Below are 16,255 nucleotides of genomic sequence, written 5' to 3'. Positions count from 1 at the left end.
GGGAAGCTCATACTTGGAGTCCAGCCAACATATTGTGAGAAAGCCCAGGCCATGTGGAGAGGACACATGTTGTGGTCCAGCCCGGACCCCCAGTTAGTCTCTCAGTGATGTATCATCAACCACCAGACATGAAAGTAAATTAGTCTTTGGAAAATTCCAGCTCCCAGCCTTCTAATCTTCCAGCCGAAGCCCCAGATATCATGGCGTAGAGACACGGCATCTCTGCTCTGCCCTGTCTGAATTCTTGACCCACAAAAACTATGAGAGATTAAGAAATAATTCTTATTGCTTTAATCCACTAGGCTTTGGAGTAATGTGTAACATAGCCATAACTAACTAACATATTGCATTTGGAGACATCCTCATAACTCAAATGTATATTTCTTTTTCAAAAATCAGTGTGGCCAACTCTTTTTTTATCTGTTGTATGAAGAAACTTGCATCAAATACTCTGTCAGTTCTTGTCACATCCACTATTTGTCAAAAAACTTTTGAACATTTTTCCTTCCTTAGCTTTGGTCAAGGAAGGAGGGGAGGAAGGGAGGATCCTGAATATGGGAACAATGGGCAAGTTTAACGCCATTTCCAGAAGGAGGTGGTGGACTGATGGAATGATGACAACTGTGCCCTCCGACCCAAGCATTGCAGTCTCCTGATTTCCTGCACAGACACTGATGTGCCCCATCAGGGTGGGCATTACTTCCCTAAAAATTGGTATCAATGCTGCTCCCACCTTCCTGCCCATCAGAAGAAGTTTGGCCCCAACACCACGAAATAACAGCTGGGTTGTGTTAAGAAATTTTTATTGTTTCCTTTGGATTTGTGATGAAAGCACATAAAATTACAAGTGGAAGAAACATCATGCCACAAAATTGCATAGAATTATTACAAAAATGTGAATTACGCATTTTAAATAATTTGAGATAGAAGAACCAAAATATGTACATTTTAAGAGCTTCAAATACTTTGTCCTATCTTTTTTTCTTCTGAAAAGGCAAAAGTCACAATGTCCAATCCATCACAAACAATATTTATACAGTGCACAAGCACAACATTAAATTCAAAGTAATGCAAGCAATGGCCCTTTCTTTCGAAATTATTTAATGACAGCTTATCTATCATAGGAGTATTAATTAATGTATGAAATGTTGAAATGGTAAAATGAACTGTTAAAAACTAAAAACACATGGCATGTCATTAGAACTTTGAAAATTCTCAGTACATGGCCCAAACCATGCTATTCTCAGTAGTGTAAGGGTATCATAGGGGCATAGTCTAATTTAATACACAGCTCTACTCTCTATTATAGGAAAAACCACAGTACAGAATTTCACACATTCAACAAAGAACAAGGCAAATACAGAAAGGCACAAAACTGCACATCATATAGACCCTTTTTCTTTATCTTAGTCTATTTCAAGTAATATTAATATTATTAAATGATAGTATCACTGTAGTAACTTCAATGATGCAAGATGGACAGTGTTACACGCTACCCCCACAACTGCAAAAAGTGTCATTGTACAGATATAAAAATGTGATTACAGGAAATGGCCAAATACAAACATATTGCAAAATGACTAGAGTCACTAAGGTAATGAAATCCAACTACCAAAACAGTTTTGTGTAAGTCAAGGTTATTCAACTTCAGTCTATCTCTGGACTAAAATGTGATACAATGTTCTGTAATAATCACCATTGCATTTGGTTATTAATGCTATTATTAGTTCATTCTTCTGCAATTTTAGCCAGTCTGTAATTTTGTTTATAAAAATGCAGCATTCTATTTTGACCATTCTTGCTTCCTTATGATTAATGCCTTTCTTTCAAGGTGCAAAAGTAGAATGATTTACAAAAGAGTTCTCATTCAGTGGAAGTTAAGTTTTATTAAGTGTCTAATTAACACCCTAAATCCTTTAGATCAAAATATAGTCATCTCCAAAGGGGATGGGATTTTTTTCCCCCTTGTGTCTCCCTAGATGTGTTTTTTAATCAAACACTACTTCCTAATGTTTGAACTAAGCCCTCATTTTGATTAAAACTTAATTGTGATCCCTAGTTATTGCTTAAAGTTAAATAGAATAATTTCCATAAAAATATTAAATTCTTACAACACAATTTTCAGGACACAACTAGTTTTTGTGTTTTAAAATGTTTTACTAAGCTACAATCAGACAGGTTTAAAGTAAAATAAAACTGCACATCTTGCTTCAGGGCTTTAACTTCAATGTTCTTTGTGTTACTCTCTAAGTTATATTTTCCTCTATATAATTATTCTCTCTTAAGACCTTTCAATAATGTTTTAAATCAGTTTCACCATAATATAATTTGTTTCTCCTATGCCACTTAACATAGGAACTTAACAAAAAGACAGTTAAGTGAATTAAATGTACATAGTAAATATATAATGAAAGATTTTTTTAATGTGAGAAATAAATTGAAATCTGTCAGATTTAAAAATTATGGAAGATACTAATACATTTCCATATTGCTGTCCTATACATTTTTGTATATTCTGACCATTAAAACAAGCTTAAAATACTTAAAATCCAGTTTTTGATCTTACAAAATATACATCAAAGTCATCTTCTAAGTTCTCAATCTACCTCAACTTGCATCAAGGCCTCCATCAATTGTTTCTTAGAATTTTAATGTAATTTAATATCCACATAATGTAGATATTTGACCATTTTCTTCTCTGTCATTGAATTGGTTTTACGTCTTGTGGAAGAGATCTGGGTTATTGCCAATTAAGAAACTCATATTTACACACATATGAATGTGTGTGTGTGTATGTGTATGTGGTGTATATGTATGTACTTATATGGCTGAGTGCATACATATATACATGTAGATAACATATACCATTTATATGTGGGTCTGTGTAGTCTCTAGATAAATATTTAATCTTTATCTCTATATTAAAAATAAATGAACCATAAAGAAAGTCAGACAGCAAAATAACTGCTGGAACCTATTCACTCTGATTGAATCTCTGCTCATCATACATCGGCTCAACTATTTTTATTCAATTAAAAAGATCTTTGTAGTTGTTTAATGATTTTAGGCCAATAACCAATGAATACCCAGACTTTGAGTGCAAATAGTCGACTCAGATAGCACACTGCCTGGAAGTGTGTGGCCAACTTGCTCACACAGCCAAATGTACAGGTCATGTTGCCAAGTCTGGGGATGGCTTTACTGGACAAGGACACAATCAAGGCAGAAAACCAGCTTATTTGAGCCACTATGGTATCCAATAAAGCCATGTCAGCAACAAATACACTGATGACTCTATGATAAATAAATTAGCAAATTGCAAGCCGCCAGTGCTTGCAAAGCAGAGGATGAAACAATTTAATATGCATGTTAACTCGAAGATATGGTAGTTGAGGGGCAGTTAGGAAAAAAAGTGCTCAAAGTTGGCTGTTCAATAGTGTTAAATAGTGCTATGCATTTCTCAACTATTTCTATTACTTTGACATACTTTACACCAGAGCTTCAACTAAAAACATGAGCTTGCTTTTCTTCAAAGAAGACGCTGTCCTTCATTAAATGTTCCATGGAGCCTGGAAGTTGCCTGCTTTGAATTTACTACTGGAAAGAAAACCAAAATCCCACCACATACATGCACTCTTCACTAGCAGACCTGCAGTAGTTTCCACATAACACATGGAGCCTGGGTATGGGGAAGCTGAATGGATCCTTCTGGAACTCTCCCTCCAGTGTGGATTTTAATCTAAGGGATGCTTCTCAGGAAGATGCTCCTGGGCAGTGATCTTTGTAAGAGAGAGTCCGATGGAGCTGGAGTGGCCATGCGTGTTCTGAAGGCCAGGAAGAAACAATCACAGGGGAGTATCAAATTCTTTTCCTGGGTTTTCTCCTTCCAGCTTCTCACTGGAAGGAGGCTTGTGGTTCAGTTTTCCAGGGTCTGAGGTCAGCAGGGGAGGGGCAGAGCTGTGATTGCTGTCTTCACTGATCTTCCCTTTCATGGCTTCCTGCACGAATTCCAAAATCTCCAGGGGCAGCCTTTTGAACTTGTCTTGGTACTCCTGCTCTAGCTCCACCTGCAGCTGGGAGACAGCAAGAAAGAGGATGATTTTATGTCATTTAGGTTTCTATAACCACCCATGTAGAAACTCCTTGAAAGAGATGTACAAAGAGGGGAGGGACCAATTAATTTTAATATCATGATGTGAAACTGAGGTTCGTTGGACATGTCATTTGTTCACAGCTAAAAGTCACCAATAGCTGAGGGTATCAAGGTCAGCCATGAATCAGGCTGGGAGAGCCACAAAGTCAATTGGAGTGGACAGACGGTCAAGGCGTGGGCTTTATGAAGTGCAGCCTCATCCAGAGGCTGTTTCTAACCAGGAGCTAAATGCATTTTACAAACTGAGCATACTCATATAGCCAACCTGAACGTCTATCTTCACTTCTTTTATCACCTGTTTATTCTGATTCCTTTTTTTTCTTTCTAATTTTTATTTGCTTCATAAACCGTTTTACCTACCTTTTAAAACTGCCTTCAAATTTATCTGTTTAATGCTCTGGAGAATTTTCAGACTTTTAAAAGTCACAGAACCCTTTCTTCAAATGCAGGCTTATGCTGGCCTCAGCCATAAAACAAGTAAAAGCTGGGCATCTGGTAGAAGTGGGGTGAGGGGCAGTGGGTGCTGCCTGCTAGGACGCTCTGCTGCTCAGAGCCCAGATGAAACCCAGGATTTTGAATAAAATTCTCTCTGCTTATTGAATGATAAGCAGAGAGCTTAATCTTAGATATGGCGTGAGAGACTAAATGCTTTTCCTAAACGCCCAAGATCTTGCATTTCTCAGCAGCTCCCGGGTGATGCTGATGTGGCTGTGGCTGGTCTACTTTGGACACACTGACGATCTTCCTGTCCTGGTTCTACTCTGAGCTCCCAATTCTACTTTTGGTCTCAATCCTGGCTGTATGTCCTCTATCTGCAGCTTCAGTGCAGTCTGACCCCTGACCACCTGGGATGAAGATAGTCCTCAGGTCATCTGCCCTGCGGTGTCCTGACCCCCCTTTCTTCAGTGCCAGCAGCTTGAGAACATCCCCTTTAGTTCAATTCCTTTTTGTTCTCGCTTCTATGCCAGAGAAGTTTTGCCAAAATTAGTACAGATCAGTAATCCCTTATTATTATGTATTAAATATTATGTATTAACTTTGCCAAACTTAATAGAGATCAGTAATCCCTTATCTGCAATTCTAAAATCCCCAAAATTCTGAAATTGAGAAGTTTTTTATAAATTTGTAACAAAATCATTGACGTTGATAAAATGCTATTTATAATCCTTATTTAATCCCACTTCTTGTGAATGTCCATACACGGTACTGTAGACATATTAATTTGTTTGATTATGAGGGTGACCCGGCCCCCCTTGGGATATAATGCTTATGGTATATGCATCATATTCCTTTTCTAAAATGAGAAAAATTATGAATTCTGAAAAACAAGAGGCCCCAAGAGTCTCGAATAATGGATTGTGGATCTGTTTGAATGAGCTTTTTTTTTTTTCCACATCAAAAAGTGCCTGATAAAAATGGCTTGGCCTGAGTATTGAAAGTCCCCTATTCCCCCCAAATATCAAATATTGGGTATTTATGAATATGTTGTCCTGGCATGTGAATTCCAATAAACCAAGAAGGAAACACTCTATGAGAGGGATGCCCACAGGGCCTGAGATTCACATTGCCATGATGTGGTAAAGGCACCTTCACACACAGCTCCACCCTCAGCACTGGGGACAACCCTCCGGAGCATCAGATATAAGAAGGCAATGGCCAGTTTCTCCCCAGGTGGGGCTTTTACACTGACACACTCTGGCATAAGTGAAATCTCACCCTGGTGTCTGACAGCTTCCATTTACCACCATTCAGACCTCGTCATGAATTTGTCTCAATTTTAGTTCAGCAACACACGCAGTTAAAGTTTCGTTTCCAAAAAATGTAGGGAAAGGGAGAAGAGCATGGGGCCCTATGTTTAAGAAACAGCAGATTTCATTTAGGTTAGACTGGGGGACCTTCAGTATAGATATATTGCACCTGACCTAGACACTGATTTCTCTTAGGTCAATGGTGGACAAGACCCTATGGTGCTTGATAGGCTGTTTCCTTTTTTAACTTATGAAAAAAAAAAAAAAGAAAATATGAAATGTGAGAAAATGCCAAATAAACACTTAAACTAACATTTTCTGGTAATTTTTAATAATCTAATTTTAATAATTATGATTCTGCACCCAGTTCAGATATGGGGGTATTTTTCCCTACACCGCCAAGCAATTCTCTGTGACACCAGCTGGGTGTCCTACAATTGAATTCGATTCTGACACTATATATACCTGGAGATAGCGTCAGATCCCCCAGGTTAAGGGCTCAGTCCTACAAGACTGCCCCACACCCCTCCCCCAACTTTAGAGGCCAATTGCAAGTCCAGGTTGTCACCTGTGCTTCTGCCTGACTGGCTATAGTTTGGAGGCTCCCACGATCCCCTCATTTAGATTAGATTGGTAGAGTCGCTCACAGAACTCCGAGAAACATTTTCTTACTAGATCATTGGTTTCTTATAATTAATTAATTAATTAATTAATTAATTAATTTTTTTGGCTGTGTTGGGTCTTTGTTTCTGTGCGAGGGCTTTCTCTAGTTGCGGCAAGCAGGGGCCGCTCTTCATCGCGGTGCGCGGGCCTCTTACTGTCGCGGCCTCTCTTGTTGCAGAGCATAGGCTCCAGACGCGCAGGCTCAGTAGTTGTGGCTCACAGGCCCAGTTGCTCCGTGGCATGTGGGATCTTCCCAGACCAGGGCTTGAACCCATGTACCCTGCATTGGCAGGCAGATTCTCAACCACTGCGCCTCATCGGTTTATTATAAAAGGACACAACTCAGGAACAGCCAGATGTACAGGACAAGGTATGGGGAAAGGGCACAGAGCTTCTATGCCCTCTCCAGGTGGACCCCTCTCCCCAATCTCCATGTGTTCACCAATGTGGAAGATCTCGGAACCCTGTCCTTTTGGGGTTTTGTGTAGGCTTTCTATGCAGTCATGACTGATGTAACTCGTTGGCCACTGGCCAGTGAACTCAATTTGCAGCCCCTGCCCTTTCCCAGGAGGAGGTCAGGAGGATGGACGTTAAAGTTTCAACCCTCCAATCTTTAGCTTAGTTCCCCTGACAACCAGCCCCATCCTTAGGTGCTTCCCCCAAGTCACCTCATTAACATAACAAAAGACACCTTTATTGCTCTTAACACTTAGGAAATTCAAGGGTTTCAGGAGCTCTGTGCCAGGAACTGGGATGAAGACCAAATGTATATTCCTTATTATAAATCACAATATCACAATAATAATAATAATCTAATTTTATATTTTTTTAATTTAAAAATTGACCCAGTTGTGGCTAAATTATAACTTTGGTAGATTCTTCCTTTTATCATGGATTAGTAGTAGATTTTATTATACTCTAAACTATTTTAATAAATTAATATGATTAATTTATAAACTAAATTAAATGTATATTAAATGCCATATATTTCATTCTTTAAAAAAAAAGTCTTTATTAATGAATGAATTACAAATGTGCATTTACTTGAATTTCAACTTAGAGCTTTTCTCTTTATATTTTTCTTCTTATAAATGGAATACCTGTTTATTACAAGCAAATATGAAAAGTATGCAGGGCAAGATCTGGCTCTGTTTCTAAAAAGCTCCATCTATTAGGAGTCTAGAGCCCAACTAAGATCAGCTATGCTCAGCCCAGATCAGCTGAACTCTGAAAGTCGTGAACTAAATAAATATTTATTATTGTCAGAGAAGTTTTGTGTTTTATGCAGTATTATTGTAGCATTTCCCCCATGACTCCCATAATTTGTCTCAAAAATGTTCATGAAATTCTGTGGTGTGGGCCTCACCAAAATCTGAGGATGCTCAAGTCCCTTATATGAAATGGTGCGTATAACATATGAGCATCTTCCCATTAAATCACCTCTAGATTACTTATAATACTTAATACAATGTCAGTGCTATGTAAATAGTTGTAAATTCAATGTAAATGCTAAGTAAATAGCTGCTGGCATGTAGTAAATTCAAGTGTTGCTTTCTGTAACTTTCTGAAATTTTTTTCAAAGATTTTCAATCTGAGGTTGGTTGAATCCATAGATATGGAACCCATGGATACAGAGGGCTGACTGTATACTAAAACATAAGGCAATAATTACGCTACTTGCTAAGCCACTTCATCCCAGCTAATGTGTGCATTCTAAACCTTGAAAGTTTTGTGTTAGAGCTGGAGTACTCTCTCCTTATAGATGCCTGCTATTAAGGCCTAGTGAAATCAAGTGCCCCTAAAACAGAGTTCCCCTGCCAAGTTTATGACTAACATTTCTATCCAAAACTTTATTCCCTTTCTTATCCCACCCTGGTTCCCCTTAGGATTGAGGAGTATCAAAGAAAAGGGGAGATTGAAACTGAGCAGAACCCTGTGGGACCCTCCTAGGTACAAAAGCTCCTCCATGTCCCCTGTTTCTTGTTTGAAGAAAAGGGCTTTTAGTCTCCTAGGCCTTCCCTGAGTTTCAAAGAGCAGGCACAAGCAGTTACTAATTAGGGAAGTGAAGGAACGCAGAAACAAAGGGAAAGCAGTTAAGCAAGAAAAGTAATGACAGCTCAAACAATAGTCAGTGATAAAACAGAGCCCTAGTTTCTCCTCAAGAGATATACATAACAGTCTGACACATATCTCTGAGTTTTTCTACAGAAAGTAAGATCCCCCCACCCAGGTAGAGGATGGTGACTACATGCTGACCACAAGCACATAGGCCCCAAACTGGTTGGAACCAGAAGGCTGATGATTAAGATTCTGAGACACCACCCTGTTACCTCAGCACCAACCAATCAGAAGAAAGTCATGCACCCTGCAGCCCTCACCTCAAATGTTGCCTTTAAAAACCCTTCCCTGAAAGCCATTGGGAACTTCGGGTCTTTTGAGCATGAGCTGCTCATTCTCCTTGCTTGGCGCCCTGCAAATAAATGCTGTACTTTACTTCACTACAACCCAGTGTCAGTAGATTGGCTTTGCTGTGCAGCGAACGAGTGGGTCCAAGTTGGGTTTAGTAACACTAGGAATTTTCTATTTTTAGTTTGGTGCTTTCTGTAGGAAGACTCAGCAGAGGACTATCATAGCTGGGAATAAAAATGAATGTGAAAGAGAAAAACAATTTTGATTCTACCAAAATGATTAATCATGGTCCAGAGACACCTTGTCAAACTGAAAGTTGCTATTGTACTTAAACTACTAAAAGATGGTTGAAATCTTTGAAGACCTGTGCTCTGGGCTAAGGAAGCTAAGAGACTTGAGTGAATACACATTCTGCACATTATTAACCATTATTTTTTAAACAAGGAAACTGAAGCCTACCACCCAGGTGGTTTAGTGCAGAAGCAAGATCTGAACACCAAACTCTTGCCTCCTAATCCAGGCTCCAACCCAACCATTCCAGGCCAATCCCTTTCCTCTGTAAAAACAGGATTTGTGAAGATCTTAATAACCTGATATTCTGTGTGTTGATAGAAGAATAACAAATAACTTCAGTGTATTTTCCTTATGTGTCTAGGGTATTAAAGTTGCTGTCACAAATAACTGGGAAGTGTCTGTTAATGAAAAGTGATGCTGAGGAGGGGCTCCATGGCATAGGGTCTTACTGACATGCCCTCTTAATAATAGACTACAGGCATACTTCGGAGATACTGTAGTTTCAGTTCCAGACCACCGCAATAAAGCGAATATTGCAATAATGAAAGTTACATGAATTTTTTGTTTCCCAGTGCATATAAAAGTTACGTTTATACAATACTATAGTCTACTAAATGTGCAATAACATTATGTCTAAAAAAACAATGTATTTAACTTAATTAAAAATATTTTATTGCTAAAAATACTAGCAATCATCTGAGCCTTCAGTGAGTTGTAAATCTCTTTGCTGGTGGAGGCTTTGAAATATTATGAGAAGTACCAAAATGTGACATAGAAACAAGAAGTGAGCAAATGCTGTTGGAAAAATGGTACTGATAGACTTGCTTGACATGGGGCTGCCACAAACTCTCAATTTGTTAAAAAAAAAAAAAAGCGATATCTGCAAAGTGCAATAAAGTGAAGTGCAGTAAAACAAGGTACGCCTATTCAGGCTCTTGGAAAACAAAAGGGGCTCTAAGCCAGCTGCAGTTAACCTGGTCTATTTCTAAGCCTTCACTGGACTTTTCTGTTTGTGTCTGTCATGCTTGGAAGACACTGGCTGTTCACTCCCCCTATGTAATTCTTCAGTTTAGGACCTGTTTATTTGGTCAGCTGGCTGTTTTCCTGTTTGCCATTAAGTGCAGTCTAATTTAATCAGACTATTTCTGTAAAGAGTTGGATACTCCAAGAAAGGATAAGCAAATGGAAAATTGGAATTTAAAAAATCCAGTTTAAAGGAAAAAGAAAGATCTCTTGGGATAGAACCAATCTAGTAAATATTGGTAGTAAATTGCAATGAAATATAGAACCACAAAAATAATGATGGTAATACAATGAAAGTAGTAATTGCAATTTACTGTGTGTTTACTGTAGGGCATGCACTGTTCTTAAGACTTTTCATGCATGAATCAATTTAATACAGGAATCTTAATTTCAAAATCTCTAAATTCAAATATCCATGGGGACCAAGAAACAACATAAATCCGTGAATTAGGTTTGGTATAAGGCAATAGAGGAGTACCAACACCTGTGGCTAACTGGAATTGTATTTCATGTTTAAAACACTCAAATTCAAAAATGTTAACAAGTACCAAGAGTCAAATAAAAAGCTCAGTTTAGTCTTCAGTTTGTGGCTCCTGATTTAGCTGCTCCATCAGAAGCAAGGGCATGACAGTAAAGCGTGATTTATGTCCACTGGACGGAGGCTAAGAAGGCATTACCAGAAGAATCCCATTCTCTCAACCACAGAAGCCCTAAAAGAATCAATAAAAAGCCTCAAGTCAGTGGAAATAAAAGCCATGCAAGGGCTAATTACTTTTAGATGAAGTGTGTATTTTTTTGCCATCAAGTGGAATACCACCAGCAGGGAAGAACTGAACTTACATTATGATTTCAGTTCCTATGCTGAGTCACATTAGAAACAAATGTTTATAATGCAGGTGGTGCTGCAATCATCTCAGAGAAGTGGGAGTCCCAGGGAAACATCCTCTTAGGAAAGTCTTGGCCTGGGAGTCCTTCAGACCTGCCAGATTGGCCTCCCAAGACTTATTCTCAAGGAGGTCCTGCCCTGATTGGGCCTCCCTTCAGATCAGTGTCCTCACCTGCACGCACCTGTCTTAACTCCTTTTAATTCTTAATTACCCACACTTGAGCCCCAGCCAGAACTGCTCTCTCTCTTGATTTAAAGCCTGTGCATTTAAAAAGCAAGAGACAGGCTGTGTTGTGTCCTAGAATGAACTCAGCCACATCCCTAGAGAATGCTCTTCTCCCAATCACCTAAAATTAGTTTGGGTTTTTCTTTTTCTTTTTGTAAATGTGTATTTCAAGAGTGGTTAGCCATACTCGGGTTTTATCAGGACAATTGATTTTGATGTTTAGGGAGCGAGTATTTTCTAATTAGATGGTCACTCCTTCTAAACATGATGTTAACGTCTTCTGCTTAAATTACTGTGGTTTTAGGTTGACCGTTTACAACTCAATCTGAGGGGAAATTAGACATTTGATCTCTTGGCCTTGGAGGGGTTTGGAGCAGTCTGGTTTTCACTCCTGAATTCTCCATCTCAGGTCAAGTTGGCAACTATAATGAATTTTCTCAGAGCCAGAAAACTGAAATGGGGCCAGGTAGAAAGGTAAATGAGAGACTGGGGCCAGGCGAGAACTGTGGTATTGCAGAGGGTGGTCCTTGGGTCCTTGGTTACAAAGAGGAGCCGCCCAAAATTGCCAACTAGATTGCTGCCACATACCTGTCCAAGGTTGCTGCATTTGATTTTTCAGAGGAAGCTAGCAATACGGATTTTCATGTTAAATCTTCTGGTTTGTCAGTTTTAGCACCTAAATTAGAAATTAAAAAACAAAAAAAGCTACTTGCAGGTCAATTTGCAACTTCCAGAGTATCTGGGTAATATATTCTATAGGTATGTCTTTGGACGTGATAGGCAGCTACCCCGAAGTCTGCTGAGTCCTCCTAGCTCAGGGATTGGCTGCCATCCTCTTTGCTGCATGAATGGAGACATAACCACATTGCGCTGGTGTTCTGAATTTGTGGCAAGGCGCTCCTTGCTGGGAAGAAAAAGACACTTATACCTGGAATAAGCTTTTGACCCTATTCTAGGCAGCTCCGCTGGAAGGGACTTGCTAAATAATTTGAGATGTCTATTTTCCTATTTCCTCCTTTACCAAAATTTGGTGATGTGACTGCTAAACCCACAGGGTTTGGAATGGGGAATCTCATTAACCCAATTACAAGGTGTTTTATAGAAATGCTCTTTTTTAAGTCTTCAAGGCCAAATCCTTTCTCTGATGGATCTCTTTTTTTCATGAGGTCTTGAGAGGTGATTTGGAACATAGAGTGGTTACTCTGCTGACTTATCATTTGGGTCTTACATGAGTGGCAGTGAATTCAGAGTAATTCTAGGTATAGCAGACTTGAATTCCATTATCTTGGTCTACATGGTAAAATATGACAAGTTATCCCCCGAATTTACATTCACCCTTTCATAGTGTCTGCTATGCCTGGATGGCAGCTGCCTAGACAAGAACAATGTTTACAAGCCCCCTCACTATCTTTGCACCTAGGGGGGCACTTGACCAGTTCTTGCCAATGAAATGTCAGGGCCAGCTTGTTAAAAGGCATACGGGGGCATCTTTACTGTCTCTTTCCCTTTTCCAGCTAAGTCCTAGAGGATGATGGAGCCACATTATGAAAAGAATATGGTTCTCTAAATTACCATGTGGAAGCATGTTGTCTACCAACCAGAAACACCCACAATGGGCTGTTATATGAAAAAAGAAATAGAATTATATTGTATTTTGGTGCTGTTTGTTACAGCAGCCAGTGTTATGCTAACCAATACATTCTCACATATATAATTTGTGTTGCATGATTTATGTTAAGGTTAAGGGAATATGTGTAGTTATGACAAGTGTTTCTCCAATTTATGATTCACCTTTATTAGGCAATTTTATGCCATAAAGATGGTCTCTTAAGGTTGCTTGGGGGCATATTTGGCTTATTTATTCTGGATTTAAAGTAAAATTAGAGAATAATCCTAACAATAAATCTTGAGTACTTTATAGCTATTTTATAGCTATAAGAAAGAGCTAGTGTTATGAATCCCAGGGGCATTATAATTTTCCATCAATCTTTATTTCTCTTCTACAAGAAAAGTATTGGGTGAAAAAAATCTCCATTTTCTTCCATTGTTATCACTGGATTAAAATGTATTGGGTTGGCCCAAAAGCTCATTCACGTTTTCCATACATCTTACAGAAAAACCCAAAAGAGCTTTTTGGCCAACACAATATATAGTCTATGGCTATCATGAAGCTATTCTTATAAGGACAGAAATGGGAGACTTCAATTAAGTAATATTGCAAATCAATTTTAAGACATTATTCCTTTTCCTTCTGCTTCGAGAACAAAGCTGAACTAGTCAGCTAAATCTTAATTTCTGCTTCCAACTTGCCATCATCTGACCATCTCCTGGTGTGGATAACCCCAAGGCTGCTTCTAAAAACCTGGGTGACTTCTTCAAATCACCCAATCTAAGGGATTGAAAGCCCTTCTAATGGGTCATAGACAACCTTACTTACACAGGGATAAATGACTTTAGGAAAAGCTACTGGTGACAGAAAAGTCTAGTAGGCTCTACCAAACCTGTTCTAGTTCTCAGGTGACTTCGTTGGCCAGAAAGCCATCCTAATCCCAAATTAGGGAACATGTCCCAATACTTGCAGTACTGGGCTGGATGGCAAATGCCATCGATTCATGGTTCGTTCTCTACATTTACTCACTTTTTTGCCTTTACTCCCTCATGAATTCTTTGATTTATTCATTCATTTATCCAAAATTTACTGAGTGCCCTTCTGTGTACCTGGCACTGTGACTAATGCTAAACATAGAGACATGAACGAGACACAGCCCTGGTTTCAAGACCAGTGGGAGATGTGAATCATAAAATAATAATGTGATATGCTGAGATAAATACCATGATAAAGTGATAAGCAATATACAGCAGTAGCACAGAGGAGGAAGTGATCATCTCTCCTTGGTATCCCAGAGTAGGAATTACCTAAGACCAGAAGTACTGGACATCATTAAATTCCTGTCCCCTTGCACACTTGTTCATGTGACTGCCACTTAAATTTATCAAAGGCTCACTCATATCATTTCCCTCTTACTCTCTGTGGCACATCCAATTACATTCCAAAATAACTGAAAAAGTAACAATATAAGAACTCCAAATTATCTTTTTAAAACATGACTATTTTGTCTAATTGTAGGCTAAGTAAAATAAAACACTGTAAAAGTTGGAAATACCCCAGAGATCAGTGACCAAACAATAATAAAAACATTATTAAATGCATAATTTTTCATAGTGTTAAATGAAATCCCACTCAGAAAACCTATCAATCTAATCCTTACCTATGAATGACCATCTTTCTATACATGTCAGTCAAATAAATATTATAGAATTTTCAACTGTGGATAGAAGATTCCAACCTTGACTTCTTTGAGGTGGAAAAAACTTCCTCTGCTTAACACTTCCAGTTATTTGGAAAGTGTATGTCAAGGCTTCCTAAAATTTCCTTTCTCTAAAATGTATAGTATCCTTTTGGTAATAATGGTAAAACAAAAATGATTAGGCCTGGGGCAAGTGAAGTGGGTGAAGTTACATAGAGCATCAACATCACCTGGATCTTATTAGAAATGCAAGTTATCAGGCCCAGTGATCTGTGTATTAGTAAACCCTCTGGCTGATTCTGATACATCCCAAAGTTTGAGAACTACTGATTTAGAACTTAAGGTAGCTTTGCAGGACAGTCTTATATACGTGTATTCTTGGGAACCATTTGTGTATTTAGTGATTAAGTCTTGCCAAAAAAGTAGCGTCAGATTTGGAAAGTATTTTGTAAACCTAAACACATTTGACTATTGTCAAAGTACATATATCAGATGGAAAGTACTGGATTCAATGACATTGAAGTCTGGATTATTGAGGCTGTAGCATTACAATCTTGGGTGGCGGGGAGGCTTCTCGTTCAATTCAGAAGTAACTATAGCAGTGATAGTCATCGTCGAGCCTGCAGCCCTTTGGACTAACCATTACAATGTAGACTGTCCTATTTCCAACTGCCTGCTTTCTCTAGTAGAGAGCACAGATGCCTGGAAGTGCAGCCCAGTAGTTGGCATAAGCATATACTCTAGCTCCCTTACTCTTTAGATGGAATAACTCTAAGGTGCATCTTCTACATAGTCTCCCAGTAGGGTTGAGCACCAGTTGCCCATGGTTGTAACTTGCTTGATAACAAACACACTTTTTACTGCTGCCTTCCCTTTCCTGCCTCCTTTCACTACCCTCTACTAGTTTCCTGGGATCACTTCTCAGAATCACTGCGTGTACTGAAATCCTCGTCTGAGGGTTTGCCTCTGGGGGCACGCAAACTAAGACATTCACTTAGTTTTTGAATTTATTAACTGGCATACATTAGGTGTAAAAATTACAGGGATTTACTTATAGCTTTGGGATTGATGTGCCCTAATGTATAATGCAGGTTGATATTATTTGACTTGCTTATAAATTACTTGAGCTGAAGATCTACCATAAATTGTCCAATGCCTAGATTTAAGTTGAAAACAGTCATTCCTTTCTGAATCTACACAGATCTATTTGGCCTTGAAGCACATTAAATTCAAGCAGCAATCCAAGTAAATGTGAACTTGGATATCTTTTGGTCTCTGCTATATAGACTGTAACCTCAGTGGTCATATATAATGTAGCACGAATCTAAAACTGCTGTGAAATTATTTCTGTGGAGAAGAGGCATTGATGTACAGGAGAAAAGATAGGCTGTGTCTGAAATGTGCCCCGCAGAGTGATGATGTGTGTTTATTTCCTTCTTCATTCAGCAGCATGTGGAACAGAGGGATAAACTCAAATGCCAATTGGTTTTGGTGGTTTTGTTACATAACATTTCAAGTGAGAGAAAGGCTGTCAAGAAAAATTAT

At 38.7% G+C, this 16,255-nt stretch overlaps 1 protein-coding gene across 2 annotated transcripts in view; it reads right to left on the bottom strand.

Moving 5' to 3' along the window:
* Positions 1-783: 783 nt before the first annotated feature.
* PLCB1 (phospholipase C beta 1) overlaps positions 784-16,255 on the bottom strand; it is a 682,570-nt gene continuing 667,098 nt past the window's right edge. The window contains exon 32 of one of the 2 annotated variants that reach the window (XM_029220651.1): positions 784-4,073. In XM_029220651.1, coding sequence (XP_029076484.1) covers positions 3,846-4,073 — 228 coding nt within the window. In that variant the 3' untranslated portion in view covers positions 784-3,845. The remainder of the gene's footprint in view (positions 4,074-16,255) is intronic. The other variant, XM_029220652.1, reaches the window with a different exon arrangement.

This window comes from Monodon monoceros, unplaced genomic scaffold, assembly GCF_005190385.1.
Source record: "Monodon monoceros isolate NGI ecotype Baffin Bay Population unplaced genomic scaffold, NGI_Narwhal_1 Super_Scaffold_13, whole genome shotgun sequence".
Classification (NCBI taxonomy): domain Eukaryota; kingdom Metazoa; phylum Chordata; class Mammalia; order Artiodactyla; family Monodontidae; genus Monodon; species Monodon monoceros.
Note: the sequence above shows the minus strand (reverse complement) of the source record. Positions and strands in the feature narration are given on the sequence as shown.